This window comes from Eurytemora carolleeae, unplaced genomic scaffold, assembly GCF_000591075.1.
Source record: "Eurytemora carolleeae unplaced genomic scaffold, Eaff_2.0 scaffold190, whole genome shotgun sequence".
Taxonomy (NCBI): domain Eukaryota; kingdom Metazoa; phylum Arthropoda; class Copepoda; order Calanoida; family Temoridae; genus Eurytemora; species Eurytemora carolleeae.
In genome coordinates, this window is record NW_019396577.1 from 213774 (window position 1) to 240796 (window position 27023).

Below are 27023 nucleotides of genomic sequence, written 5' to 3' on the forward strand. Positions count from 1 at the left end.
AATACTTAATTCACAAGTATAATGTAAACAATGTCTGATATCTCATAGGTTTAAAGCAAAAGTTTAACTGTTCAAAGTTAAAATCTCTATAGCTCAATACCCCCTTTCATTTTTCGCGAACACTCAATTTTAAAAACAAAGATTTGTTTTAACAAAATCGTTCTTCAAATAATGATATGATTATGTAATTAATATTATAATAAAAGAATTTAAAAGGTTTAATAAAATCTTATTATGTGTCTCTAAATCTTCATCCTTTGCGTATATTATGTTAAACCCATCCTTGTTTCTAAATGGTTTCTTATTGTGAATACCCAGTAAAATTTAGTTAGCAGGATCCCTATTAAACCCGGGGTAAAACTCTTGGTTTCCCCTTAACGTTTGTCAGATACCAACCAACCAATGGGTTTGATTGGTTTGCCAACCACCGGAATTATCTCCTTGACTCCCCCAGCTGGGGAAAAACTAGTGGGGGGTTAAAGGTCCGGTATTTGGAATGGGTGTGGGATGGTGCTTCCCCCGCCTGGCGGCGGTCGGGCNTGGAGGCTTACTGGCAATATATACAGGATGGAGCAGGTATATAATTGGAGGCTTACTGGCAATATATACAGGATAGAGCAGGTATATAATTGGAGGCTTACTGGCAATATATACAGGATGGAGCAGGTATATAATTGGAGGCTTACTGGTAATATATACAGAATGGATTAGGTATGTAATTGGAGGCTTACTGGTAATATATTCAGGATGGAGCAGGTATATTAATTGGAGACTTACTGGCAATATATATAGGATGGAGCAGGTATATAATTGGAGTTTAATTAGCTAGATTTACAGGATGAAGGAGATATATTATTCAGAGGTTTACTGTCAATATATACAGGATGGAGCAGGTATATTGAATGGAGGCTTAAAGACATTATATATAGGATGGAGCAGGTATAAATTGGAGCTTTATGGTAATATACATTAGTTTGTCCCATTTGGCACCCAGTTGTACCACAGAAACCAATGCAGCTAATATTGTTCCTTTTGGTGTCAGTTTTCAGAGGGAAAAATATATCCAAGAAGCCAAATGTCCTGAGTTTACAGTCCGAACGTTGCCCCCCCCCCCCCCCCTTAGGAGCTCCTGGAGGGGGGGGGCAAAAAAAGTTTCCGCTTTGAAGTTGTAAAGAATTACTAAAAAGGAAAATTACAAAAAAGAATTAATCTTAACAGAGACACTCCTACACGAACCCAGCAATAGGTAAACCCTGGAATGGGAACCGTGAAAAACGGCTTCTAAGGAACAGACAAACGCCTAAAGTAGTAGCCATGTACACTAGCATTAAGTGTGCAATATGGAACTGCAACGGTCTCACAAGAGACACTAAACAGGACATGATCATGGAGGTCATGAATGATGAGAGCCTACATGTCCTGTGCCTGAGTGAAACGCATCTGAGACAGGTGTCAAATGACGACCTCTCTAGTCTAGATAAATTCCCATGGTACTTTAAAGAGAGGCTAGGAAAGGAAAAGAAAGGTGGCGGAATACTAACCATACTAAAATCAGACCTCAACCACTCACATTATGAACTGCCATTACCAATGTATCCCTACCTGGACAATGAGCGAGAGTGGATACTAATCCACGAGAACAATAGCAATGTAGCAATATGCGTTGTGTACTTGGCACCCGAAGTCGGAGGGGATAATTTCCAAGTTTGGAAGCAGAGCTTTGTGCAATATTACTAACAATAATAACAGCTCTTAGAGAAGACGGGTATACATGTTCACTTGCTGGAGATGTCAATGGGCATATCGGGGCGGATAGCCAAGGTATACCAGGGAACAACAAAGATATCAATTCCAATGTAATATCAACCAGTTGGCTCAGGATGGAGATGCTACGCCCCCCCCCCCTTCACAGGTATAGGGGGATGCACTGCCCCCTTCCCCCCCGTATATGCCCTTGGTAAATACCCTCCCCCTTACAAATAACATGAATGATATTATGATCGATGTGAAATTGCTCATTTTGGTGATTTTTTTGTTCAGATCTTAAAATGGTTGAAATATTCCAGATTTTGTAGTGCAGGTTTTTTTTTATCAAACATCTATGTTGAATCTTCATTTATCAACCAATTTTAGAAATTTAAACGTCTAAATACATTAGAATTGGATTTATTGCAAATGATATGTTCAACTTTTGTGAAGAAAAAAAATCCAACTACGCGCGTATCGAACGAGTTGGGCCTAAAATCTGAAAATGCACGATGCTTGCAAGCACTTCTCATCAACCTAGCTCAAACAAATTTTTTGGGTGCAAAATGGGACACCCAAATATATATATAGGATGGAGCAGTTATATAATCGTAGGTATACTGGCAATATATATCCAGGATGGAGCAGGTATATAATTGGAGGTATACTGGCAGGTATATAATTGGAGGTATACTTGCAATATATATCCAGGATGGAGCAGGTATATAATTGGAGGTATACTGGCAATATATATCCAGGATGGTGCAGGTATATAATTGGAGGTATACTGGCAATATATATCCAGGATGGAGCAGGTATATAATTGGAGGTATTCTGGCATTATGTATCCATGATGTAGCAGGTATATAATTGGAGGTATACTGGCAATATATATAGGATTGAGCAAATTCATAATAGGAGGCTTATTATTATTATTATTATAGAATGTAGCAGGTATATAATAGGAGGCTTTCTGGCAATATCTTTATATGATGGAGCAAATTCATAATTGAAGGCTTACTGGCAATATAGATAGGATGGAACAGGTTTATAATTGGAGGGTTTATATAATATATAGGATGAAGCAGGCATAAAATATATTACAAAATATTTTTACTTGATTAGAATTATTTTTTACTCTAGGTCTCCATGGTCCCTGTTGCTTGCCTAGATATTCAACCTAACCATGCTGTTCTAGGCAATCATTTATATTCATTTATTTTTTTATAATAATCATTGATATCTCTTTATAAATAATCATTTATATTCATTTTATTTTTATTTATAATTATTTATATTTATTTATGACTATTTAAAATCGTTTGTCTATTTATAAATAATCATTTATATTTATTTTTAACCATTTAAATAATTTATTTAACATATATATTAACATTTTTTTTTCATTTATAACAATTCATTATCATTCATTTTTATTCAATTATATTCATTTACAATAACTTGTATTCATATGTATTGTTTATTATCATCAATATTCATTGAAAGCATTTGTAATCGTTTACAACCCCTTGAAATCATTCAACCTAACCATGCTGTTCTAGGCAATCATTTAAATTCATTTATATTCATTTATTTTTATTAATAATAATTTATATCTGTTTATAAATTATCATTAAAATTCATTTTATTTTTACTTATAATCATTTATATTTATTTTTAACCATTTAAATCATTAATTTAACTGATATATAAACATTTATTTTCATTTATAATCATCATTATCATTCATTTTTATTCATTTATATTCATTTTACAAACGTATATGAATGATCTGTAGATATGTGTGCGTCCCCTGGTTCAAAAACAGGACAGGTAGTTAATAAGTCCATAAAATATACCACGAATTATATCTTAGTCTATACAATCTACCAGGAATTGAATCTTAGTCTGTAAAAACTTCCAGGAATTTTAGTCCGTAAAATCTTCCAGGAATTGTATCTTAGTCCGTAAAATTTCCAAGAATTAAATCTTAGTTCATAAAATCTACCAGGAATTGTATCTAAGTTCATAAAATGTACCAGTGAAGTCTCACGCCATTCCCATATAATCGCCATATTTTTTCAACCTTCTTTCCTCTCATATCAAAGTATTAATTAGAATTAGAAAAATTCAAACATTGAATGATTTTAAATTTAACTTACTAGCTCCGTTTTAATTTTGAACAAATATCCCTGTTACTATTTTAAGCCTTTAAAGGGACTTTTGACGTATTTTTAAGTGAGGCTCCTTTTAAAAAGAATGCCATGTCTAAAATAATAAAAATAATCTTTAAACCTTTTTGATAATATTACCACTTATAAGTGAGGTTCCTGGAAGATAACCCCTATAAGTGTGGTTCCTGGAAGATAACCCCTATAAGTGTGGTTCCTGGAAGAGAACCTATAAGCGTGGTTCTTTGAAGAGAACCCCTATAAGTGTGGTTCCTGGAAGAGAACCCCTATAAGTGTGGTTCCTGGAAGATAACCCTTATAAGCATGGTTCCTGGAAGAGAACCCCTATAAGTGTGGTTCCTGGAAGAGAACCCCTATAAGCGTGGTTCCTGGAAGAGAACTCCTGTAAGCGTGGTTCCTGGAAGAGAACCCCTATAAGCGTGGTTCCTGGAAGAGAACCCCTATAAGCGTGGTTCCTGAAAGAGAACCCCTATAAGTGTGGTTCCTGGAAGAGAACCCCTATAAGTGTGGTTCCTGGAAGAGAACCCCTATAAGTGTGGTTCCTGGAAGAGAATCCCTATAACTTTATCAAGTTTGGTTTCTGAAAGAGCAACTGCTAGACAATGGAGTACAACTCCCAAAACAAAACAAATTTTTTTTAAAAATGGTGTTAGAGAGATTTCGGATCATTTTAAATTACGTTAACAGTCCCTTTAAGTGTTTTGAACATTCTATGTTATGAAGGTGTTAGAGGCAATGCAGATCAGATTATTTCAAGGAGAAATACCCTCAGGAAATCCAATAGATTTTTAACTGTCCGAGACATTTATTTTTATAAAAAAAAAATCTTCATAAACTTATTTATTGATAAATGAAAAATTTTATTTAAACCTCTAAGCTATTTGCCTCCCCCACCCCCTTTAAAATATTTATATTTCCTTTTAGATTAGTTTGGACACAAACTTTTTAGAAATTTACCGACATGATGAAAATTCTAAATTATCTTAGCAATGAAAGAATCGTTGCAAAAGAATGGGATGTTAATAGATTTTATTTAATGATTTCTTTTCTGCAAATTGAATTAGATTGTTTTTTAGAAAGTTGCCATTTGAGTTTGATCTTTTTTTTTCTTCTGTTTGAACTGTTGTGGTTTAAAGGGTTTCTGATCGCTAATGAACCGGATTTAAAACGATGTAAGGTTTTGGCGGGAAATATGAAGCTTTTTTCATCTCCTTGTATCATGGTCACAAATTTCAGAGGTGAGCGTTGTCTGAATTATTAGTAAAGCTTAATTTTACAATTAATTAAAAATTTTAGTTATGACAGTAATATCACGGGAGTATGTTTTTCATTTCTCCGAAATATAAACAAATTCTAAAGCTACATTAGCTCTCATTATACAGGTGAGGATATCCCGGACATGAAACAGGGTGACGGTCAACCCTTGCTGTTCGACAGGTTAGCTCGGTTCATTTTCACAGGTTTGCAGGCGTAATCCTTCTAGTAATCCCTCATTTATAGAGTGGCATGTCCGATTCACAACGGAAACCTTAAAATATTGTCTGATCAAGAATGAATTAGATAACCGTGTTTATATTTTCGAAAATTTATTATTTTCAAATGTGGATTTTCTAGAAAAGTGACTTGCGCATATCTGCTGCAGGAAAACAATGTAGGACTTATCAATATCAAATACTTGTCAAGCTAGAAAAACGATGTTATCTTCCACAATATTGGCCAGATAAAGGTTTTTTAGGATACTATTGAGAATATTTCAATGGTTCGTAATGTTCCTTGTTTACAGAATATTTTAGTGTTTATTGTTTCTAGAACAATCTGTGATGTTCATTTAGAATAATCTAATGTTCCTTGTTTCTAGAATAATCTGTTATGTTCATTTAAATAATCTAATGTTCCTTGTTTCTAGAATGATCTGTGATGTTCATTTAGAATAATCTAATGTTCTTATTTCTAGAATAATCTGTGATGTTCATTGTTTCTAGAATAATCTGTGATGTGCATTTAGAATAATCTAATGTTCCTTGTTTCTAGAATAATCTGTGATGTTCATTTAGAATAATCTAATGTTCCTTGTTTCTAGAATAATCTGTGATGTTCATTGTTTCTAGAATGATCTGTGATGTTCATTTAGAATAATCGAATGTTCATTGTTTCTAGAATAATTTGTGATGTTCATTTAGAATAATCTAATGTTCCTTGTTTCTAGAATGATCTGTGATGTTCATTTAGAATAATCTAATGTTCTTGTTTCTAGAATAATCTGTGATGTTCATTGTTTCAAGAATATTCTAATGTTCCTTGTTTCTAGAATAATCTGTGATGTTCATTGTTTCAAGAATATTCTAATGTTCCTTGTTTCTAGAATAATCTGTGATGTTCATTGTTTCAAGAATATTCTAATGTTCCTTGTTTCTAGAATAATCTAATGTTCCTTGTTTCTAGAATAATCTGTGATGTTCCCTGCTCCGGGGACGGAACTATCAGGAAAAATCCCAATGTCTGGAACAATTGGAACCCAGGTACTTAAGTAAATAACAGAGATATAAAAAAACGTTATTTTGCGTTAGGTGGGTATTAGAAAAGATTGTTTTCGTCACCGTGCTTTTTGTAATTAGAAGTACGTATATTTTATATATATATAATTCACGATACTTTAGGGGGAGAATTTTGCAATTAACAATTAAAATTTCAAAAAATTACAGCTCAGGTAAAACTTAATTAGCACGTAATTATCTTCTATTCTTTTAGCGCGAGGGAATGAAAGATTTTCTCTCCAGCTAAATATTGCCCGACGTGGAGTTCATCTTCTTAAGGTAGGAATAGGAATTTAATAAAAACATGGATAAGGGGGGGGGGGATGATTGGGTGATATTTGAGTGATATTTGATATCTTGAAAATGTACTTTTTTATTTTGTGAATATTGATGATCATTTATTTTTTTTATCAAGGAGGAGGGTCTGATGGCGTACAGTAGCTGCAGTATGAATCAAATAGAGAACGAAGCAGTGGTAGCGCAGGTACTGTACTTTATTACACTGATTTATAACTGATTTCAATACAGCAACTGATTGTAATATTAAGTCTCTGATCGTTCTAAGAATCGTAAATTAATTGGTTTAGTTGCTTGAAGAGAGTGAAGGACTTATTCATATTTTTTCTCCGAAGTTTATTTTCTTTTACAAAGGTTTAATTTAATTTGAAAAAGCTTGTTAGTAATGAAAAATAAAAGTCGTCTTCATTGTATTGATAGAAACGCCGACCACTGTACTACTTACGTAGTTCATGATCTTATATTGATTATATTAAGGGTTAGATCACTGGCGGGTTCATGACAAGAATATGAACGAGTATAAAGATTATCATTCTGTACCAGAGAATCTCAGGCATTTATTTAATAAATAAGATTCATTTCTTACGAACGTTGTCTTTAAGATAAATGGTTTTGTGTTCCAAAAATCTTTGAAAATCTGTTTTGAAACAAGTTAAAAGAACTTAAAATGGTCGATCCAGAAATAAACTTCTAAAAAATGTTAAACCAACACCTAGTACTCTATTTGGTTTGGATAATCATGAACGTCAAAAATTTAAAATTATTTATTAAACATTATTCAGAGGACAGATCAGACAAGAAATGTTTCCCCATTCAGGAACACGATATCTTAAACTTGACCGAACTATGCGCTTCCTTCCTCACCATAACGACGACGGAGGCTTCTTTGTTGCCATTTTTAGAAAAATCCGCTATTTTGAAAACAAGCAACCACGCGCGCAAAGAACTCCTGCGCCAACACCTTTAAACTCTCCGATCTGTATTCAGAAAACAAAGAACAAATTTTACGCTGACTTTAAGGACTTGGACGACTTTAAGAGTATATTTGGTATTGAACTAGACAACACAAATCTTCTCACATGGTCAGAGGATCGCAAAAAAGCGCGAAATGTGTATTTTGTAAATAATGTGTTAAAGAACTTTGTTCGTAATAACCCCAGTATTGATTGTGCAATGTTGGGTACGCAAATATTTTGTCGAGAGGGACGTAAGATGCGATTTAAATATAAATTTCTCTCTGGTAGTATTCATCTTCTTGGTAATCTTATATCACACCGGAAAATAGAAGTCTCGAGGACGGTCTTCGCTTCTCTCGTATCGGAACCGTGTCCTAAACCCGAGGATTTATCTCCGACCGTCCTGGAGAAGATACAAGGATTGGAATACGGATTGGTTCTCTTCAAACTAATTGACAGCATGGAAATGCTTCTAATGCCAGCATTTGTCAGCAAAAACAAGATCGAAGTTATGCTCAAGAAAGAATGCAAAGAAAGTTTAAAACTATTATTAGAGGATTGAAAGTTCGATTTGCAAACTAAATTTATATCAAGAATGCTGTGGTTTAACTTATTATAATTATGTAGATTTTGAACTGTACAGTTTACAATGTATGGTCAGAAGGTCAAATATGATCTCATAAGAAAACGGGTTCAAGAACCAAAGACTAAACAATTTTTTACTTTCAGAGATATAAACTTGAGTAGGGAAGCAATTTAATGAGGGATGGCGTTTAGCCTGAACACCCTGCTTGACAGTGCTGGGGGGCTTCTAGGACTTGGGGGAGACCCATTGGCCACACCGATAGGACGTCAGGTACACATGACACATGACATTGCCTTGCTCAAAGATGATAATTTAAAGTACCACGGGAAACACCCGGACTTAATCTAGTACTAGCTTGGGAACCCAGCTTTGCCTGGAAGTCGACCAAATCAAAACCAAGCTAAATACATGTCCGTGGGTTTAAGGAGTTCCTCAATAAAAAATTGCCGTTGAGGGGTTCATGAGTTATGATTTGACAGACAAACACATTAATACTTAATTACGTATCTTGTATTGAAATAGATTTATTATTTTGATAATATTTCTCCTGTCCAGGTTCTAGCTGCAACCTCCGAGAATCTGAATTCTATTGATTGGAACTTGAACCTTAGTATTGTAGATCAAGGTATGCAATCAAATAATAACTTCTAACTATCACCTTTTCCTCGGCCATTTTGTGACAAATAAAATTGGTTTATTAACAATAGGTTGATGTGCTCATTTTTACCTATAGGAGACCAGGTAATAACTACAAACATAAGAGCGAGCATGAACTCTTTCTCTTCCGCTCACCTCTATTTGCACTGATTAAATCTTATGTATATATTTCAGGTAGGCAGTTTATACAGGACTCAACCGTGAACTGAAAACACAATAAATCAGTCCAGGGTTAATTATATGCATGACAATAATAAAATTTTAGCCTTTTAAAATAAAACTTTCTCCAGGTTAACTATTAAATTATTTATATAATAAGAAAATAAACTTACAATGTTGATTTGTCCAGAGGTTTGTAGCCTATAGTTCATTAAATTGCTCCGCAGTCGCGAACAGGATAACTAAAAATGAGCTTATTTAGTCCGATCGAAGTTTTCATGTGTCACTTCAAATATCCTTTTTTAAGTGGTGACTTTCTCACATTCATCACAAGCATCGTGATTTTTAGATTTATTACCTGTATTTGATCTAGAGGAGGAGCTAGACCAGGGATACAGAATGAGAGCCCTTCCGTGGAGGTATCGGAGGGGAGCAAAAGTTCTTCTCGTCGGAGAAACCGGAGAAAAGGATACAACTAAGCCAAAGTTGTGCAGGCCTGGTACGTAGAGGTATATGGGTCTCTAGAGCACCAGCAGGATATTCTGGAGCACAAGCTGAGGATCCAGAGAACAAGGATGACTCAGCTTCCGGTGATGTCGGAGTCTTGACAACGGAGGTCTAAATAGAACTAATTAGACCGAGTTCCAGAGCTCAAAGGTTGTGAGCTTTGATCCTCACCTTTATATAGACTTCCTTAGACTCAGGATGTCAAGATTAGTAGGTGGGAGTAGAAGAGAACTGAACCATCTCAGAGTAGAAGAGAAGGAACCATCTCAGGAGTTAAGAACTTCTCCGCGAGTCAGCGGAGCAAGTCGAGGTTGTATATCAACGGGACTCGTGCCAGCCTAGCATGAGAATTATGTTGAGAGATTTGTGAGAAGTCAGGATATTATTTAAGCTCATTTTAGACATTTGCAAATTTTTCACCTGGTTTAAAGCACGGATACGAGCCCGGAACTAATTAGAGGAATCACAACAATCACAATTATCTACATATGTTTTATAAACCATCCGTAGGAATAAAATTTTGCAACGTTGTGTAAAGAGCATTCAACGTTTATTAGCCTTGGTATTTATTACGGATGATTTATAGACCTGGAGAAAGAGACACAATTTCAGGTTAAAAGGGGGCAACTAACCCATTGTGTTCTGAAAGATAAAACTCATTATTTACAGTTTTTTGAGGCTTAGGCTAGATTTTAATTAGGCTTTGGCGAGACAGTATATAGGTTTTGGCTAAATATTATACATATATGTTAAATCATAAAACATTTTAACCATAAAACTCAGGTTCTGCATTATAAAATAAAATCAGGTTATTCATTATAAAAATTGGCCTTTAAATAGTTGTATATTAAAAATCTCAATTAATTATTGAATTGAACACGTGATTGATTAGTAAAAAATTGTCCATGTAGAGTTCCGTGTGATTGATCGATTGTTTGTAGAGAATTCCTGGTTGAACACACTGAGTAACGTCTTGTCGCTGAACACCCTGAACACACATTAGTTTATAAAGATCCTCAGATCTTACAGTTGAACCCTCTTACAACGTTTATATTTTTAGTAAATAATACAGACGATGGTCCGAGGGAGGCTGTACGGGCAATACGACGCAGGTTAGTTCTGAAAATATCATTAAAAAAAAACATTAATAAACTAATTTTTCCCCGCAGCGTTTACGCAAAACATTTTTGGGTTATTATTGGACAAAATAAATTATTTATTGCGCACATAAACTTTTATTTTAGGACTTAAAATCAATTTTGAGCTTTTTGAGCGTTCCATTCTGCACTACACATGTCTGATAATTCTACAGAAATTAAACGCAACAATAATTCCAAATCCATTCATTCTAATATATTTCACGCTACCATCCATCCTTTCAACCTTATATCTTCTATTTAGCTATTCACTTATTCATCCTTACATAGTTCATACATCTTCATTCTTCACCCATCCATTCATTTACATTCATCCTTACATAGAACATACATCTTAACCCATCCATTCATTTACATTCACCCTTACATAGTTCATACATCTTCACCCATCCATTCATTTACATTCATCCTGACATAGAACATACATTTTCACCCATCCATAAATTTACATTCATCCTTACATAGTTCATACATCTTCACCCATCCATTCATTTACATTCATCCTGACATAGAACATACATCTTCACCCATCCATATATTTACATTCATCCTTACATAGTTCATACATCTTCATTCTTTACCCATCCATTTACATTCATACTAAAAAGGAAAGTGTTTATTGATTTATTGATTGATTGATGTTTATCTACATATAAACAATAGATCTTCTAGAATACAAAATACAGCTGGTAAGGATGAAGGAAGTGTATTCTATTCTTTAGTTCTGACGGAAACTCTGGCAAAAAACTGCGGGTAAGAAAATATCCTTACTTTATCACCTTTACCTCTATCAATCATAGATCTCAATTATTTACAATCTTTTTTTTATGCCAATAGTTCTTAAAACCCTTTGCTTATTTCAGATTTTATATTTTTACAATTTTATTTGATTTGATGATAGTGGATTTGATTTGTATCATGCTTGTTTTATTTTAGGAAACGGTTTCATCTTCTTATCTGCAGCAGGGTAAGACTACCATACTATTTTTTTTTGTAGGGGGGGGGGGGGGTCAAAAAAAGACATTGTTTTGATAAGCTGTTTAAATGATCGGGAATTTGGTTGCTGAATGATGATAATGAATTTACCTTTTGTAAGGGGTTTTTATTTGTTGGTTCGAGTAGGTAGAGGGTAGTGGAAACAAATCAGAAAAAAATGTCATAGTTCTCATTGAATGAAGGAAGAGGGCGGGATCGGCATCTTTAAATATTTCAAGTTTACCCCTGGAATAAATAATAATTAATTTTGAAGTAGCTGCTAACAGGTGATGCATTCATAAAACACTTGTTTAAACTAATTATTATTAAAAATTAGTTAGTGGAAATCTGTCCTTTGTCGGAACGTTAAGTTTTTGACAGTTGTTACTATTTTTACCGTTCCGACACGATGTTACAAAAATTTTCGTAGATAAATATGTGAAAAATTCATCATCATTATAGCTTGTCAATATCATACTCTTGTGTATGAAATATAATTAATAGAATGTTGAAAACCGTTTTTGATATTTATTTTTATTTTATGAAATTAATTTCCTATTATTTGCTGAGCTAGTCTGATTTTTTTTTGTTGGAATTGAAATAGTCTGATTTTCAGGAATTTTCTAATGAGTTGGTTAACAAGATTATCCCTCTCTGTGCTGACGGTGAATCTCAGGTAGACAATGGCACATTCAGCTTATAAATATTTATGAAAATGGGTAATTTTTTGCATCTGAAATAAACACGAAATTATTAAGATTTGTACCCATGTTTTAGAAGAAAAAGAGAATATAAGTTTTGCCAGTTCTAGACCTTGATCCTCGTAAACCTGCAACATTTTTTAGACATTTATATACATTATTATTTATTATGATTTTTTGGAAACTTTTATCCTGCTCATCAGAGCAGAGGGAAACGTATCTACCTGCTTTCTGACAAGATGGTTTCATACTGGACTAGATAATACAATAGATTAAGCTACACTAAACCATGTTAGTAAAGCAGGACGGAGAAATAATGGGGAGTCAGAATCAGGACGATTTAAAGGATTCGGCGGTTTAAATTACTCGATATGTTGAAAATTAGGTCCGATAAGTGATAACCTCTAAGTTCGGTTCCATTAGCTCGGTTCCCCTAGTATTAGTTATTAAAAACTATGTTTAGTTGGTCCAGGACAAGATACTGTCCTTGGTTCAGTCCTGGGCTCACGCATTCTCCGTAGACCCTGAACTGCAGGGTGTAGCTGAACTATACCTGGAGCTCAAGAAGAAAGGTTGGTAAATACTAAATGATTACTTGTCATAGAGTAATAGTTATTGAAAATTCGAATAAATAGTTATTGAAAATTCGAATAAATAGTTCTTGAAAATTCTAATAATTAGGTATTGAAAATTCGAATTTTCTTATTTACAGCATTTCTTTAAATATGGTTTCTGGCATTCTCACTAACTGATACTCACAATAAAACTCAGCTATAAAAGTTTAATGTACCTTTTGATGCTTAACAAATAGAAGATCTGAGAGTTAATGAAACAAAGTTCAAAAATATTATACAGAAAGATTCTTAAAAGACATGTTGACAAAGATTAAGACGGGGCTAAAAAAACACATATTTTAAATTTTATGTAACGAATTACCTTTGGTTTTGGTTTTAAAAATTTGGTTATATCCTAGGTGTTGAATTTCCTCCTCCTTCAGATGATGATATACTTCTAGTTCAGAAAAATCAGGTTAGTTGGGAAATCATTTCTTTCTTTATCAAACTATGCGATTGTTAAATGCTCACTCACTCCTTCACTGTAGGGTCATTGATTATCAATTAGTTCCTTTTTTAATTTCTCAGCGAGGAAAATATTGGTTTTCCAAACTTTGCGATGTTATGGCGAAACTAGAAGTTAAAAGCTTTTTACATCTTTTAATTATTTTTCTTCAAACAATTATTTTTCTGGGGAAAAAAACATTAGATTGAACCAATAGAAACATGATTTTCATATTTCTTAAAGGGACTGTAAAGGAAAAATGAAAGGGGGTATAGGCCGAAAGTTAATCACTTTAGCTCTTGATCGCGACCCATGAAAGTTTTATCTAATGTTCCTGTCTCGAGAAATTGATATAAATCTGTGATAAAATTGTACGAAAATTCATATATGTAAAATTTTGAAAATCTGAAACTTAAATCACGTGACCAAAACTATCACCAATGGCAGAGCAGTATACTGGTCACGTGTCTCCGCCTGTATCACGTGACCACTTTACTGCACTGCCATTGGTGGAATTTCTGGTCAAGTAATACGGACTTAAAAATTATATTATGAATTAAATCTATTAAAAATAGAAATAACAAATATAAAATTAGAATTGCAGTAAACGTAAGTTACAATTAGCTTTCTCTGGGATATCATTGTTTTCAGATTGGTTGCTTACTTGCTGAATTTTATCTATCTAAACCCATTACTTTTATACAAAATTGTATATATATTAATTTTCGTATAAATTTGACCAAGTTGTATATCAATTTCTCGAGATAGGAACATTAGATATAACTTTCATGGGTCGCGATCGAGAGCTAAAGTGATTAGCTTTCAGCCTATACCCCCTTTCATTTTACCTTTACAGTCCCTTTAAGCCCCCTCCTTTAAGGAAGGATGCCTAAAGCAGTTTCTGTAAAATATGATTTGATTTGATTTTAAGCAAGAAAAGTGGTCGTCTATATGTTGGTTGTGTTTTTCAAGATAATATCGTGTTGTCTATAAATATTTCGATCTTCATGTTACCATAGAAAAACTGTTACCAGAGTAATCAGCCTGAAATTTGTTTTTGAAACACTTGTATTAAATTATTATTATTTTGTGTAGATGGAGTTTTCATCTCCTGTAAGTAGTTCAAGTAGTAGTAGTGTTACAGTATCCCCAGCCAGGCAGGTAGGACATCTTATATACTTAACGAGGGGTTATCTTTTAACAATCCCCCCCCTTCAGAAAAAAAATACTTCAAAAAAGGAAAAGTCAACTGAAAACTAAATTAAATTTTGTATTTCACTAGTAGAGATTATTAGATTTGTATGCACTGGTTGGGTATTCTCACTTTTGTTTATTTCTTATATATTTTCTCCGCCTTTTCTCTAAATATTTAATGCTCCTCTATTTAGAGTGTTGGGTCTCGACCAGCTTCTCGAGCTAAATCTGCGGACCAATCCCGGCGAATGCAGGTCAATATTATAATCTCTTTTTTTAAAGGGCTTGTTTTTATTAATAAGATTCTCCCTTTTGTTTAGTATATAAGACCTTCCATTGAAAAAGTGACATGCCTTAGGAAAATGATGTAGATATCTGTATTTATCAATCTGATCAATTGTAGTTTCTGTAAAAGTGACCAAAAACCTATTTCTTTTCAAGATAAGGAATGCTTCGATATCGTTCTCATTGCTGCTTAGATAAAGATTTTAAGAATATTGCTTGAATTGGACTTACAACTCTTTGAAGGGTTATTTGAAATTCCGACGAGTTGGGTTTAAGTACATCTGCCAAGACCTATATCCGGCCCGGGCTTCCTGGGAGGCACTGACCCCGACAACTTAAAATTTTAGATATGTCCGAGAATCTGGATACTTGGATCGTGGGACTGGAAGGTTCGCTTCAATTGTCAAATTAGTATTTAAGGTAAAATAAACTTTATTTGTTTTATAAACCAAATATTGAAAGAAAAGTATTAAAGGGACTGTAAGCACAATTTCAGGTGAACCTCCACTCCAAGACAGCAATGTCCGATTCACAATGGTACCCTTAAACCTTGATCAATTATGAATTATATATGAATGGTAATAATATTGAAAATTGGTTTTTTTTATATTCGGGTTTTCTCTACAAAGTGACTTGCACATTTCTACTGCAGAAAAACGTATTGGAATAATCAGAAATTAAAACTTCTAAATCTAGAGAAACAACGATATCTTCCACATTATTGATGAGATAATGGTTCGATTATTTCATAAACCTAATTACAATGAGGATTTTAGATCAAAAAATAATACCTAACATTTATTTTCTGCAGGCTGCTAGACGCATCCTGTCTGGAAATCTAACCCAGAGACAGATGATAAAACTAAATGAAGACCTTAGGGAACAAAACCAACCTATTTGTTTACATTCACATTTGATAAAGATAATAGCAAATCAACAAAAATGAAGTTTTTAATACCGCCCCTTCCTATAAGAGGATAAATCTAATATACCCTCGGCTTCCCTCCCCGCGTTTTGGAGACAAAAGCAAATCAGCCATATAGAAATTTTTTCTTAATAAATGGTTGGTTGTAATCTTTCAAAATAGCCTTTAAATTGCAATTTATATAATCATCGCTTATTGTCAAATGAACCACTCTAATCATTTCTATCATACATGCTGCAAGATGCCTTAAGCCATCCCCCTGCAGAGTATGACTAAATTAATTCGATTTGGGGTAATTTCCTATCTATCTATCTTAACCAAACCTAACCTGGATTAACTGTTTACTGTACGCTGTACACTGTACGCTGTACGCTGTACGCTGTACGCTGTACGCTGTACGCTGTACGCTGTACGCTGTACGCTGTACGCTGTACGCTGTATACTGTACACTGTACACTGTACACTGTACACTGTACACTGTACACTGAACACTGTACACTGTACACTGTACACTGTACACTGTACACTGAACACTGAACACTGCACACTGCACACTGTACACTGCACATGAGGATAGGGTCTAGAGTTATCACAGTAATTCTGAATTATCAATTGGTCAATTATCAAATTTAAAAAAAGAATTCTTAGTTTTTACCAAACAAACTGGCTTCAAAATAGATTGTTATCATCCATGAATAGAATTCTGATTTATTTTGGTTGATTTTGGCAGGAGAAGCGAGGATAGTATTAGTATACTCAGTGAACTATTAACAGAGCTTATTCCTGGACAGGTGTGTTCAATCAGACTTTCATACTTATTTTATTCATCCATTCCTTACATTCATCCTTCATTTAACCCTCCTTTCATCATTTTTATTTATTCATTTATCCCTTGCATTCATCCTTTAATCAACCATCCTTTCTTTATTTATTCATTTACATTTGCATTCATCCTTTATTTAATCATCCTGTCATCCTTCTTTTTATTTATTCATCCATTCCTAACATTAATCCTTCAATCAACCATCCTTTCATCCTTATAATTATTAATTTATTCCTTACATTCATCATTCAATCAACCATCCTTTCATCCTTTTGATTTATTCATTTATCCCTTGCATTCATCCTTTATTTAATCATCCTGTCATCCTTCTTTTTATCTATTCATCCATTCCTAACATTAATCCTTCAATAAACCATCCTTTTATCATCCTTCTTTTTATCTAATCATCCATTCCTAACATTAATCCTTCAATAAACCATCCTTTTATCATTCTTCTTATTTATTCATTTATCCCTTGCATTCATCCTTCAATCAACCATCCTTTCATCCTTTTTATTTATTCATCTATCCCTTACATTCATCCTTCAATCAATCATCCTTCAATCAACGTCCTTTAAACCTTTTTTTATTTATTAATCCTTTCCTTTCATTCATCTTTCATTCAACCATCCAATACTTTGTTCCTCCAATTCTAACAAATATTCTTGAATTTTACTTTTTATTGCCAACGGAAATTATAGATTGGAGATAAAGAAAAAAATAATTTCTGAGGGGCAGTATTTATTTTTTTTAAATATGTAATTTTTTCCCCGTACAATATTTATCTTTTAAAGTGAAACAGTATTTTCTACAATTATGTTATTATTCTTCTTGCTTAACAAGCTCAGTCATCTGTTCTCCTTTTATGGTATTTTTTTATTATTATATCATTTGTTAATATTTTTACAGTAGTTAAAAATATTGTTAAGGAGGATCCTGAGGATTTATCCATGCTTCTTGAGCTAGAGATCAACTGTAAAGAGATGCAGGTACCAAACATACCGTGTGATATAAAAACTGCGCCAACGTTAAGCACTTCTAAATCTAGATATAATCTGTTCTAGTTTCTATTGTTGGGACAAAAAGAGCCAAAAAAAAAATTACATAAAAAGAAAAAAGAAAGGCCAAATTAAAAAAAAGCAAACGATAAAAAATAAATATAATAAAAATAATAAAAGAAAAAAACTCGACCAAAAAATAACTAAAATGTTCTTAATTTATTATCCCTAGACCCGTTAAGCTCCACGTAACCTTAGCGTGAAGGACATGATACTTTGACTGTAGAGTGTAGGGAGAATGTTAATAATGATTTGTATTTTTGGATACGCCAGGCTCGGGTTCTGCAGCTTCTCCAGATCCTGGAGGAGAGGGAGATAGTGCAGAGGTTGTTGGATATAAACGACAACTTCAACAATGCCTTCATCAGGTTAGGATAGAAAAGAGCTTTCTCATTTTCTTTTCTTGAAAAACTATTAAAATCAGATTTGATTTGATTTTATGTTGGGGCGGGAGGAACTAACTGTCATATTAAATCCAAAAATGTTTATCAAAAACTTTTTCAAAATTCTCAAGACTCAATAATTCTAGATATAAACAATTAAACATTTAACATATTGTCTAGGGTTGAAAGATTTAAAAGAAGTCAACCTTCCAACACGAAGATAATAGAACCTGAACCTACTAAACCAGAGCTTATACCACCAACAGGAGGTGAAATACCTCGACCTGTGAGTGGAGATGCTGCTGCGCTGGTCAGCCGACCTGATGATTTTCAAGTATATATTGCATGCTTTATTATCAGTCACACTTTTTGAGTTAAACTTTCGTTTTATATTATATGTTAAAAACCTATTTCTTGATAAATACTGATTAAAAACATTGCAGCATTTAGAACAATATTTTTGAATATAAAAAACATGCACCTGTTATAACCTAACAATTAAAAAATAAAGAAATTTTAAAAAATCCTTTTCCAAAATGAACTTTCTTGATATTTCTTACACAGGTATTTTTATGAATTGTCTTTTTGTTATTTAACCCCGTAGGCGGTCTAGACTCTAGGTCTCTTAGATCGTTTTTTGTTTTTTAGATTTAATCGCATTTCTTATTTTAAAATGTCAAGTTTTGATATTTCTTTCATGAAATGTTCCAACGCCATTTATGTTCAGGAAATAGAGAAATGGATGAAAACGGAGGACCTGAATGAACTGGAGGAACTTGAGGAGATGAGGAAGGAGTTTGAGGCAGAAGGAGTTCTACCTGGAGTCTCAGGAATTGCTACTGGAGTACCTGGCGTACCTGTAGGTTCTCCCAGGGCAGGTAAACCTGGAGGTCAGGAGGATTCAACAACTGAGGAGTTTGAAAAATTTCTTGTAAAAAGAGCAGAGGCAGTAGATCAACTCTAATTAATCTGAACGGGTTGGAGAGGTTCTGTTTTAGTGAAGTTAACAAAAGAGGGAGGAAAAGAAGAGTTTGTAATTCAAAACGAGGTGTTAAGACGTGGGCTGATGGCACGTCCAGGTCACTACTAAAATATTTTACTAACTCCTACAAGATGATTATTGATTAATGCTGTTAACACAACCTCAGTTTTATAATATAAACAAAATTTACACTATTTTCACTCAAATTTCAGAGGTCGGTCAATTAAATTTTTATTTGCTTATTTCTCTGATTATTTTGACATTATTAATATTTAATCTTAAGCAATCTTACAACCTAATACATATCATTAACAATCATTAGCTGTTTTAAGTTTGCTTAACTTCAGTAAAACTCAAAAATGCAAAAATAAGTTTGTCAGATTATATTTTTGGTAGCTATGCAGTCATCAGTCATCACAGTACTCACGCTACTGAAGTTCTAAATATTTTATGTTTCACACTTGAACTATCATATTTGTTCAATTTACAAAAATGTTGATGAAATTTCTACATGTTAACTTTTAATCTAGTCATTGTGATATTGTTAATATTTAGTATAGTGTATGCACTTTACACGCATCTTATCTAAATTCAAATCGGAAAGCAAAAAATAATTGCCAAAAATGTTCTTCTATTTCTTAATTTTATTTCCTGATGTAATTAATCCTTGTCCTAATTAATTAATTAATAATTCATCTGATGTATACAATGCATGAATGTTGCAGATGATAATGAAAAACTAAGATGACGCCAGAAGAGATCAGGTTGTGCTCCATTCTCTTCGGATGGGGCACCGCCATATACATCACAACATATGTGGCGCAGAACCTCATCGAAAAGGTTAGTTTCAATCAGAAGAAGGTTAGGGGGAGGGGGGTCTTTTTCATTGATGAACCAGTATAAACTCTAAAATTAGATTGATGCAAAAAGCTTTTAAACTTCTTGATACTTACTTGATACTTGTGAAGTAATTCTCCATCTTCCAAATAGGAATGTTGAGAATATCTTGATTTCTTCATGTGTGGTCTGCTATAGATCAGATGTAGCTTCAGTTTTTCTCAAATCAGCAGCCACTCCATTCTCAATGATTCTTATCATACAGTTGTTTAAACTGAACTGTATTTCTTGCATGTAGAAGTTTTTAAATTTTAGTTTACTTGCTTACAATCTTTTCCCCGCCATATGAAGACCACTTATTATCTTAAAAGTTTTAAGTTATCAGAAACATTTGATGAAGTCAAGTTTTCTTAACTCTCGGTCCAGGTTTGTATAATTACCCCCCCCCCCCCCCCCCCCCCCTCCATATCACTGCAGTTCAATAGTTTGGCCAGGTGCAATATATGCCTTATTTTTACAGGTGCAAGGTAAAAACATTAATCATGCTTCAGTATCTTCTACAGTAATATATATACTTGGATTAACATTTACATAGCTGGCTGATTTATGGGAAAATTATTTTACTATTTTTAAAGTTTTCCTTAAAACCAAAAATGTTATTATTTACCGACATTTTAGTCCGTGTTACATTATTTTTAATGTTTGATTATTTTATTTTGTATTTATTTTGTTACTTTTCTCGATCGCGTGGAGATTGGAGGCCCTTGGGATGAATGGTCGTTAATAGAAACTGTAAAACCTTGTACGGTATAGTATGTACAGTGTACTGTACACTGTACACTGTAAAGCGCACAGGCCGCGTATGTTTTAAGAACTCTTATATCTCAGGACGAAAGTATGTGGTTTGTTACACTGTTCCTAAACTTGCTGGGATACTCGACTGTTCTACTCCCGGGATACCTAGGACTTAGGTAGGTTATCAGACCTAACCTGACCCTGGCTCGACTCGATTACACCCAACCTACTTGATGTCTCTCGCATGTCCAACCTGAACTGATCCCACTATACCTGACCGGATCCCATTATAAAAGAACCAACCATACCTGAATCAGACCTCGCATAACTCGAACAGATCAACTCTTCCTGACATGACCCGACCATACCCGAGGGTGAAAATTATGAGTCGATTATCCGTCTAAACCAAAGATTTCTAGGCTCTGCCGATATTGCAGGGGAAGAACTGATGCACGACACCGGAGAAGTTTAAAAATTTTAATTAAAAGTTTTGCCTTCGGCTGTAACAGGATCGAGTGACCTGACCTAGCTAACTCAATCATAACATTATCAGGCCCGACCTGAAATAAACTAATTACTACTTGTCCTGACTCGACACTAACTGACCCAATCCCTATTTGACCTGACCCTGACCCTGACCATGATCCTGACCCTGACCCCGACAACTTAAAATTTTAGATATGTCCGAGAATCTGGATACTTGGATCGTGGGACTGGAAGGTTCGCTTCAATTGTCAAATTAGTATTTAAGGTAAAATAAACTTTATTTGTTTTATAAACCAAATATTGAAAGAAAATAGTTGAAGACATGGGGGGGGGGGCGATGTGCGTAAAACCTAAATCTACATTTTGTTTTATGGATTTTTTAGAGAATATATTCTTTGTCAATGCTTATAATGTTTTTTTTGGCCGCTAGGTGTCTCTGACAAGTAAAATCCATGAAATATTGAGCTGAGACACATAGCGGGCAAAAAATCGTCGTCAGAAGTACATCGTGCAGATTAAAAGAAAACCTAAATATGAAAAGTTAAAGCATTCAAATTATTTAAGGAGCGTGTCTAAAATTTCTAGGCACCTTTGGGTTATCACAATCTTCCGATTTGTTCCGTATTTGCTTAATACGATCTGTTTAAACTTTGATTCAAATACCACATCACATATGATTTTTCGTATAACTCGGACACATAGATATCAATTTCTCGAGACTTGGCTTTACCCTATACCCCATTTCATTTTAACTTAACAGGCCCTTTAATATTTAGTTTCTTGAGAAAAATGTTTGACTAGGGTCGTGAGGATAGTGTAGAAGAGGAGATACTAGCTAAGACTGAGCGAGATGAGAAGAAGGAACGAACCCTTCTCCAGGATACCCTTCAGCTCACCTTCTGTGCTGGAGGGCTTCAAGTATCCTACCTTACCTGGGGTATACTTCAGGTCAGTGTTTCATTGTGTTTGTACAAACAAAAATTTAGTTTCATCGTAGTTTTTTTATTTGGGAGGGGGGTAGTTGCTCACCTGGGGTATTCTTCTAGTCAGTGTTTCATTGTATTTGTTACAAATAAAAATTTAGTTTAATCGTAGTTTTTTTTATTTGGGTGAGGGGGGGGGGTAGTTGCTTTTTACCCCAAATCCAAGTAGCTAACGAACTTTAGCTGCTATACCTTGGTTTCTTTATCCGGTTACCCGGTATGATCATTACACAATACTGTCTCGCCATACAATCATAGTATGCACTTCCAAGAAAAATTCTCATTAAAGAAATAATATTGTTTTTTTTTATCTTCTCAGGAGAAGATAATGACACGTGAGTACCAGGACTCAGCAGGAAGTACGCAAAAATTCACCGACGCTCAGTTCCTCGTCTTCGTCAACAGAATCCTTGCCTTCGCTGTGGCCCTGGTTGTCATTATGCTCCGCAGGAATGGGTCCAACCAATCTTTTATCATAAAAGTCATACTTAATTTAAGTTTCCGACCAGACAATTTCGGAATTTAACCCTCATAGATCAATATTTGAGTTATTATCAAGCATACGCTAAAATTTAATTTTAACGATTTTGCTAAAAAGAGGTTTTCCTTCTTTTCAGAAATACACACAATATCAAAATACACAATTTACAACATAATGATACAGAAAAAATTTGGAAATAGAAATCTGCTTAGCTGTTGTTTCCGAATATTCGGTTATTGTCTGTAATTTTATAAAGGTGAACCTGAACATATTCTGAAAGGGATTGTATATGGAATTTTGAATGACCTGATAGTGTGGCATGTCCGATTCACAATGGTACCCTTTAACGCCTTGTCTGGTCAAGTATGAATTAGATTTTCTTTATTTTGTTTTGAGAACTGATTGTTTTCATTATTGGTTGCTCTGTAAAACTGACTCCCGCATTTCTTGCTTTAGAAACATTTGAGAAATTTTCAAAATTGAACACCTTTTCCGCTAGAAAAACCACGTTGTTTTCAACACTATTGAACAGATCAAGATTTTAATGGTACCATTGTGAAACGGACATGCCCCTCTATAAATGGAAGGTCAAGTTTGATTAATAATGGTTTGCCCGTGTTCCCAGTCAGCCGAGGCATAAATCTCCCCTTTACAAGTATTCCTTCTGTAGTTTCTCTAATATAATGTCCAGCTGGTGCCAGTACGAAGCATTGAAGTACGTCAGCTTCCCAACACAGGTTGGTTAAAGGGATCTTCATGGATTTTTTAGTAAACCTCTGTTTAAAGGTAACTGAAGACGACTCACTTTATGAAAGAAACAGAGTCGGCTAAATTTTAGAATTTTTCTAAACCCTACTTCTTTTATTTTTAACAGTTTTAAGCATTAAAATCACCTAGTATTAAAAATAAACATGATAGATGACTACGTATAATCGTCTCTGATCCACGAATCTTACTATCACAAATCTGAATATACTAGAAACATACTCAAAACAATGTTAGCAATATTCTTGAATTTTGGGATTTCCAGTTTTCCTGTGTTTTAGTTTCAAAATTGATTAAGATGTCCCACACTCAATTTCATCGTATTAAATATAGCCCAAATCTAAAATATCTGTTAATTTTTTATGATACAAAGATGGCAGACCACATTTTAGAAAGCTTACGCATCTTGCTTCCACATTTTCATACAAACAGTTGTTCTTAATTTTTAAAATCGAAGATTATTTCAATGTCTTTAATACTGGGACACCATGTATGCTGAAACCTAATATAAAACCTATCCATGTGTCTAGGTTCTGGCTAAGGCAAGCAAAGTTATCCCCGTGATGTTGATGGGTAAAATCGTGTCAAACAAGAAGTATGAGTTCTACGAGTACCTGGTGGCCGTCCTTATCTCCCTCGGTATGATTGCCTTCATGCTGGGTAAGGAGTCTGGAGCACACTCTGATAGTGTGACTACTGTTAGTGGGATAATTATCCTTGTTGGATATATGTCCTTCGATTCATTTACTTCAAACTGGCAGGATTCACTCTTTAAGGTATTTCTCAGTTTCTAATTAACAAATTTAAATGACCAGTGTCCAAATAAAACCTGTCAAGTTATGCTACATTAAGGGTTCATCTAGGATAAGTCTGGTTGAATTTTGTACACCCATTTCTACGCCCAATTACGCCACATTAAGTATCTTAGTTCATTAAGTCTGTCACAAAGTAAAGTCTTACACCTGCCACAAAAATCTCGTATGTTCTTTTTATTATAGTTATGGTTATTATTATTATTATTACTATCAATATTGTTTTTTTTTGTTATCATTGTCGTTGGCGTTCCTGACACTGACCCCGACAACTTAAAATTTTAGATATGTCCGAGAATCTGGATACTTGGATCGTGGGACTGGAAGGTTCGCTTCAATTGTCAAATTAGTATTTAAGGTAANTGACGTTGACGTTGACGTTGACGTTGACGTTGACGTTGACGTTGACGTTGACGTTGACGTTGACGTCGTCATTGTCCTTATTTTCGTCATTGTCATTATTTTTAAGGTTATTATTATCTTTATTTTTATGCATATTATTCTTTCTGTTGAGTTATTCAATTACGGTTATACGGAGTTTGAAGTCAGTATATCATTGTTATAATTTTATTAACATTTTGATTGGAAAAAATTCAAATAATAAAAAGATATTTTTTATTTAGGAATACAAGATGTCCCACGTTCAGATGATGGCAGGAAAGTGATTTAATTTACTTTTGTAAACTTTGCTTTGAACTTGAATATCTCCTTTTCTCTCATTCCTGAGGAGCATTAGAAGCTTGTTGATGGATGGGTGGGGGACCTGGGGTGGTTTTCAAAACTTAGCTAAAGCGGAAGAAAACTTGCAAGTTTTATCACTGTTTTCTGTGGGGGGGGGGGCAGTTTTTTTATGTTTGCAGAATTAATGAACTTGTATCTCAGGAATAAATTTATTCTCGTGTCTTCTGACCAGCATATCTCTTCTTCAACAGGGGGTCTTCCTTACCTCATTGCTCTTCATGTCCCAGTTCCCCCAGGTAAACCTACTTTATTGCTCTTTATGTCGCAGTTCCCCAGGTAAACCTACTTTATTGATCTTTATGTCACAGCTCCCCCAGGTAAACCTACTTTATTGCTCTTTATGCCCTGCTCAGGTCTGAAGTGCATATTTTTCTGTTTGCCCCCTGTAAAATGTACCTGTTTTTTAAGCGGTGGATTTGGGGAAAATATGATTCTGAAAATGGAGGAGGGGGAAAAAATATGAGTCTCACAATTAATATACACCCCTGCAGAACTCTAAATAAGTCATTAAATTTTTTACTTTTCTTAGAAAAAGTATTATTTTCCCTACAACCTCTCTTATTTCTCCGAAAAAGCTTAATTACGGCGATAACAAAAGATCTAGTTAAGTTCAAAACTTTCTTACCTGAGATGATAAAGTTTTTAGTTTATAGATTTTTTAACATTCTTTTCAAAAATGTTTATTGTATTGTTGATCATGAAACAAGTTTAGTGTATTTTTAATTTTTTCCAGACCTTTAAATATACTGACGATAATAAGATTTTTGTTTTCCAGTTTGTAAGTGATTGTATAATATTATCGCTGTGCTCTGCCTGCGGTCAGCTGTTCATCTATTACACAATCAGTACATTTGGACCTGTCGTCTTCACAATCATCATGACAGTACGCCAGGTTCTTGCTGTACTCCTCTCATGCATTGTTTACCAACACGCTATAACTGCCGCGTCGATGAGCGGAGTTGTGATCGTCTTCTTTGCCTTGTTTTTGAAGATCTACGGCGGTTATCAGATGAAACAGAAGAAAAAGTTGGGAATGGTAAAAACCTAAAATGAAAGGAAATCAAAATTTACATTAAACTTAGTTTTTTTGACTTAATAAGAAAAACTGTTTTGACATCTTGCTCGAAACTAGATGTAAAAAAAACTGTAAATATGGTAGCATGATATCGGGTTTCTTAAACTTACACTATGGTTTTAAATTAGTTTTACAATAAAACTTTTTGTCCCTTCACAGTATTATCCTCCCATTGGCCGTCATTATTTGTTCACATTCTTGCTTTTGCAATTCATTTTAATTCTATGATACATAAAGATTATGGTGAGTCGATTTTGGAACCAAATTCTAGTGGTTTATCTGCCCCTAACCATTTAAAGAACTTAAGGATTACATGCCACTGACCCCCTATTCTCTAAGGGGTAAATTGAAAAATCCACCCCTCAATATAAAGAATATAGAAAATAGACGCCTAATCGAGTACGCTTCATGTTCATTGCACATATTGTTGTCAATCAACCATGTTCTCTATAACAATAAGAACTTCCAAGAATAAGTAGAAAATTCTAGCAACCAATTTATTGACTTGATAATTTGAACTGATATTTTTCATTTACCTAGCTTTATAATATTTATATTTTTGTACTGTGTTGTGTTAAAATATTTTGTTAATGTTAATTCAATGTTTATCTAATAGCTAAACTTATGAATCTTCTATTTACAATTTTGTTTTTGGAAAAAATATAGACACAAATTTTAAGGTAAAGCTAACCTTTTTTACCAGGAAATGCAAATTATGGCCTAAAATGATTAAATAAATTTGTTCGGCATTTTTTTGGAATTGTGATCCCTCCCCTGGTAAAGTTATGTAAGCCTTACTTAGCTTGGTAAGCTTGGTAAATGTTTTTGAATAATTTGTTTAGAGAATAATAAAAACTGTACAATGTCCATTC

At 34.0% G+C, this 27023-nt stretch overlaps 4 protein-coding genes across 5 annotated transcripts; all 4 read left to right on the forward strand.

The window, feature by feature from the left end:
- Positions 1–582: 582 nt before the first annotated feature.
- Positions 583–7271, forward strand: LOC111705817 (tRNA (cytosine(34)-C(5))-methyltransferase). The gene is made up of 11 exons (XM_023478496.1): positions 583–666; positions 2890–2944; positions 3545–3579; positions 4662–4710; positions 5075–5176; positions 5321–5375; positions 6381–6457; positions 6687–6751; positions 6888–6956; positions 7060–7103; positions 7247–7271. The coding sequence occupies exons 1-11, from the start codon at positions 658–660 to the stop codon at positions 7269–7271; spliced, it is 585 nt and encodes a 194-aa protein (XP_023334264.1). The 5' UTR covers positions 583–657.
- On the forward strand, positions 7227–8455 carry LOC111705812 (tRNA (cytosine(34)-C(5))-methyltransferase). The gene is made up of 2 exons (XM_023478492.1): positions 7227–7322; positions 7552–8455. Exons 1-2 carry the CDS (start codon positions 7279–7281, stop codon positions 8285–8287), a joined length of 780 nt encoding a protein of 259 aa, XP_023334260.1. The 5' UTR covers positions 7227–7278; the 3' UTR covers positions 8288–8455.
- A 13-nt stretch (positions 8456–8468) lies between these two features.
- LOC111705810 (TOM1-like protein 2) lies at positions 8469–19902 on the forward strand. 2 transcript variants are annotated; one of them, XR_002766080.1, is made up of 17 exons: positions 8469–8581; positions 8867–8936; positions 10695–10746; positions 11464–11544; positions 11728–11758; positions 12383–12442; positions 12931–13039; positions 13441–13496; positions 14622–14687; positions 14915–14974; positions 15817–15884; positions 16661–16721; positions 17683–17742; positions 18085–18179; positions 18375–18528; positions 18922–19273; positions 19573–19902. XR_002766080.1 is itself a non-coding variant. In XM_023478489.1 (16 exons), exons 1-16 carry the CDS (start codon positions 8492–8494, stop codon positions 19156–19158), a joined length of 1350 nt encoding a protein of 449 aa, XP_023334257.1. In that variant the 5' UTR covers positions 8469–8491; the 3' UTR covers positions 19159–19902. The 2 variants fall into 2 exon arrangements, 1 of the variants encoding a protein (XP_023334257.1); XM_023478489.1 differs by having other exon boundaries at positions 18922–19902.
- LOC111705811 (adenosine 3'-phospho 5'-phosphosulfate transporter 1) lies at positions 19902–27018 on the forward strand. The gene is made up of 10 exons (XM_023478490.1): positions 19902–20016; positions 20902–20984; positions 21487–21559; positions 22096–22242; positions 22597–22727; positions 23384–23495; positions 24054–24299; positions 24959–24992; positions 25218–25312; positions 25852–27018. The coding sequence occupies exons 1-10, from the start codon at positions 19921–19923 to the stop codon at positions 26122–26124; spliced, it is 1290 nt and encodes a 429-aa protein (XP_023334258.1). The 5' UTR covers positions 19902–19920; the 3' UTR covers positions 26125–27018.
- The last annotated feature ends 5 nt before the right edge of the window (positions 27019–27023 follow it).

Excerpts from the sequence above, each read along its gene's own strand:
- LOC111705810 (XM_023478489.1), top strand. The coding sequence starts at position 8,492 with ATGGCGTTTAGCCTGAACACCCTGCTTGACAGTGCTGGGGGGCTTCTA. Across the intron at positions 14,688-14,914 it reads CAGTATCCCCAGCCAGGCAG|AGTGTTGGGTCTCGACCAGC; the intron begins GTAGGACATCTT and ends TCCTCTATTTAG. Across the intron at positions 17,743-18,084 it reads TCAACTGTAAAGAGATGCAG|GCTCGGGTTCTGCAGCTTCT; the intron begins GTACCAAACATA and ends TGGATACGCCAG.
- LOC111705811 (XM_023478490.1), top strand. The coding sequence starts at position 19,921 with ATGACGCCAGAAGAGATCAGGTTGTGCTCCATTCTCTTCGGATGGGGC. Across the intron at positions 22,728-23,383 it reads GTTGTCATTATGCTCCGCAG|TCAGCCGAGGCATAAATCTC; the intron begins GAATGGGTCCAA and ends CCGTGTTCCCAG. Across the intron at positions 24,993-25,217 it reads CCACGTTCAGATGATGGCAG|GAATAAATTTATTCTCGTGT; the intron begins GAAAGTGATTTA and ends CTTGTATCTCAG.
- LOC111705812 (XM_023478492.1), top strand. The coding sequence starts at position 7,279 with ATGAACGAGTATAAAGATTATCATTCTGTACCAGAGAATCTCAG. Across the intron at positions 7,323-7,551 it reads TCTGTACCAGAGAATCTCAG|AGGACAGATCAGACAAGAAA; the intron begins GCATTTATTTAA and ends AACATTATTCAG.
- LOC111705817 (XM_023478496.1), top strand. Across the intron at positions 3,580-4,661 it reads CTGGTTCAAAAACAGGACAG|GTGTTAGAGGCAATGCAGAT; the intron begins GTAGTTAATAAG and ends TATGTTATGAAG. Across the intron at positions 4,711-5,074 it reads TCAAGGAGAAATACCCTCAG|GGTTTCTGATCGCTAATGAA; the intron begins GAAATCCAATAG and ends TGTGGTTTAAAG.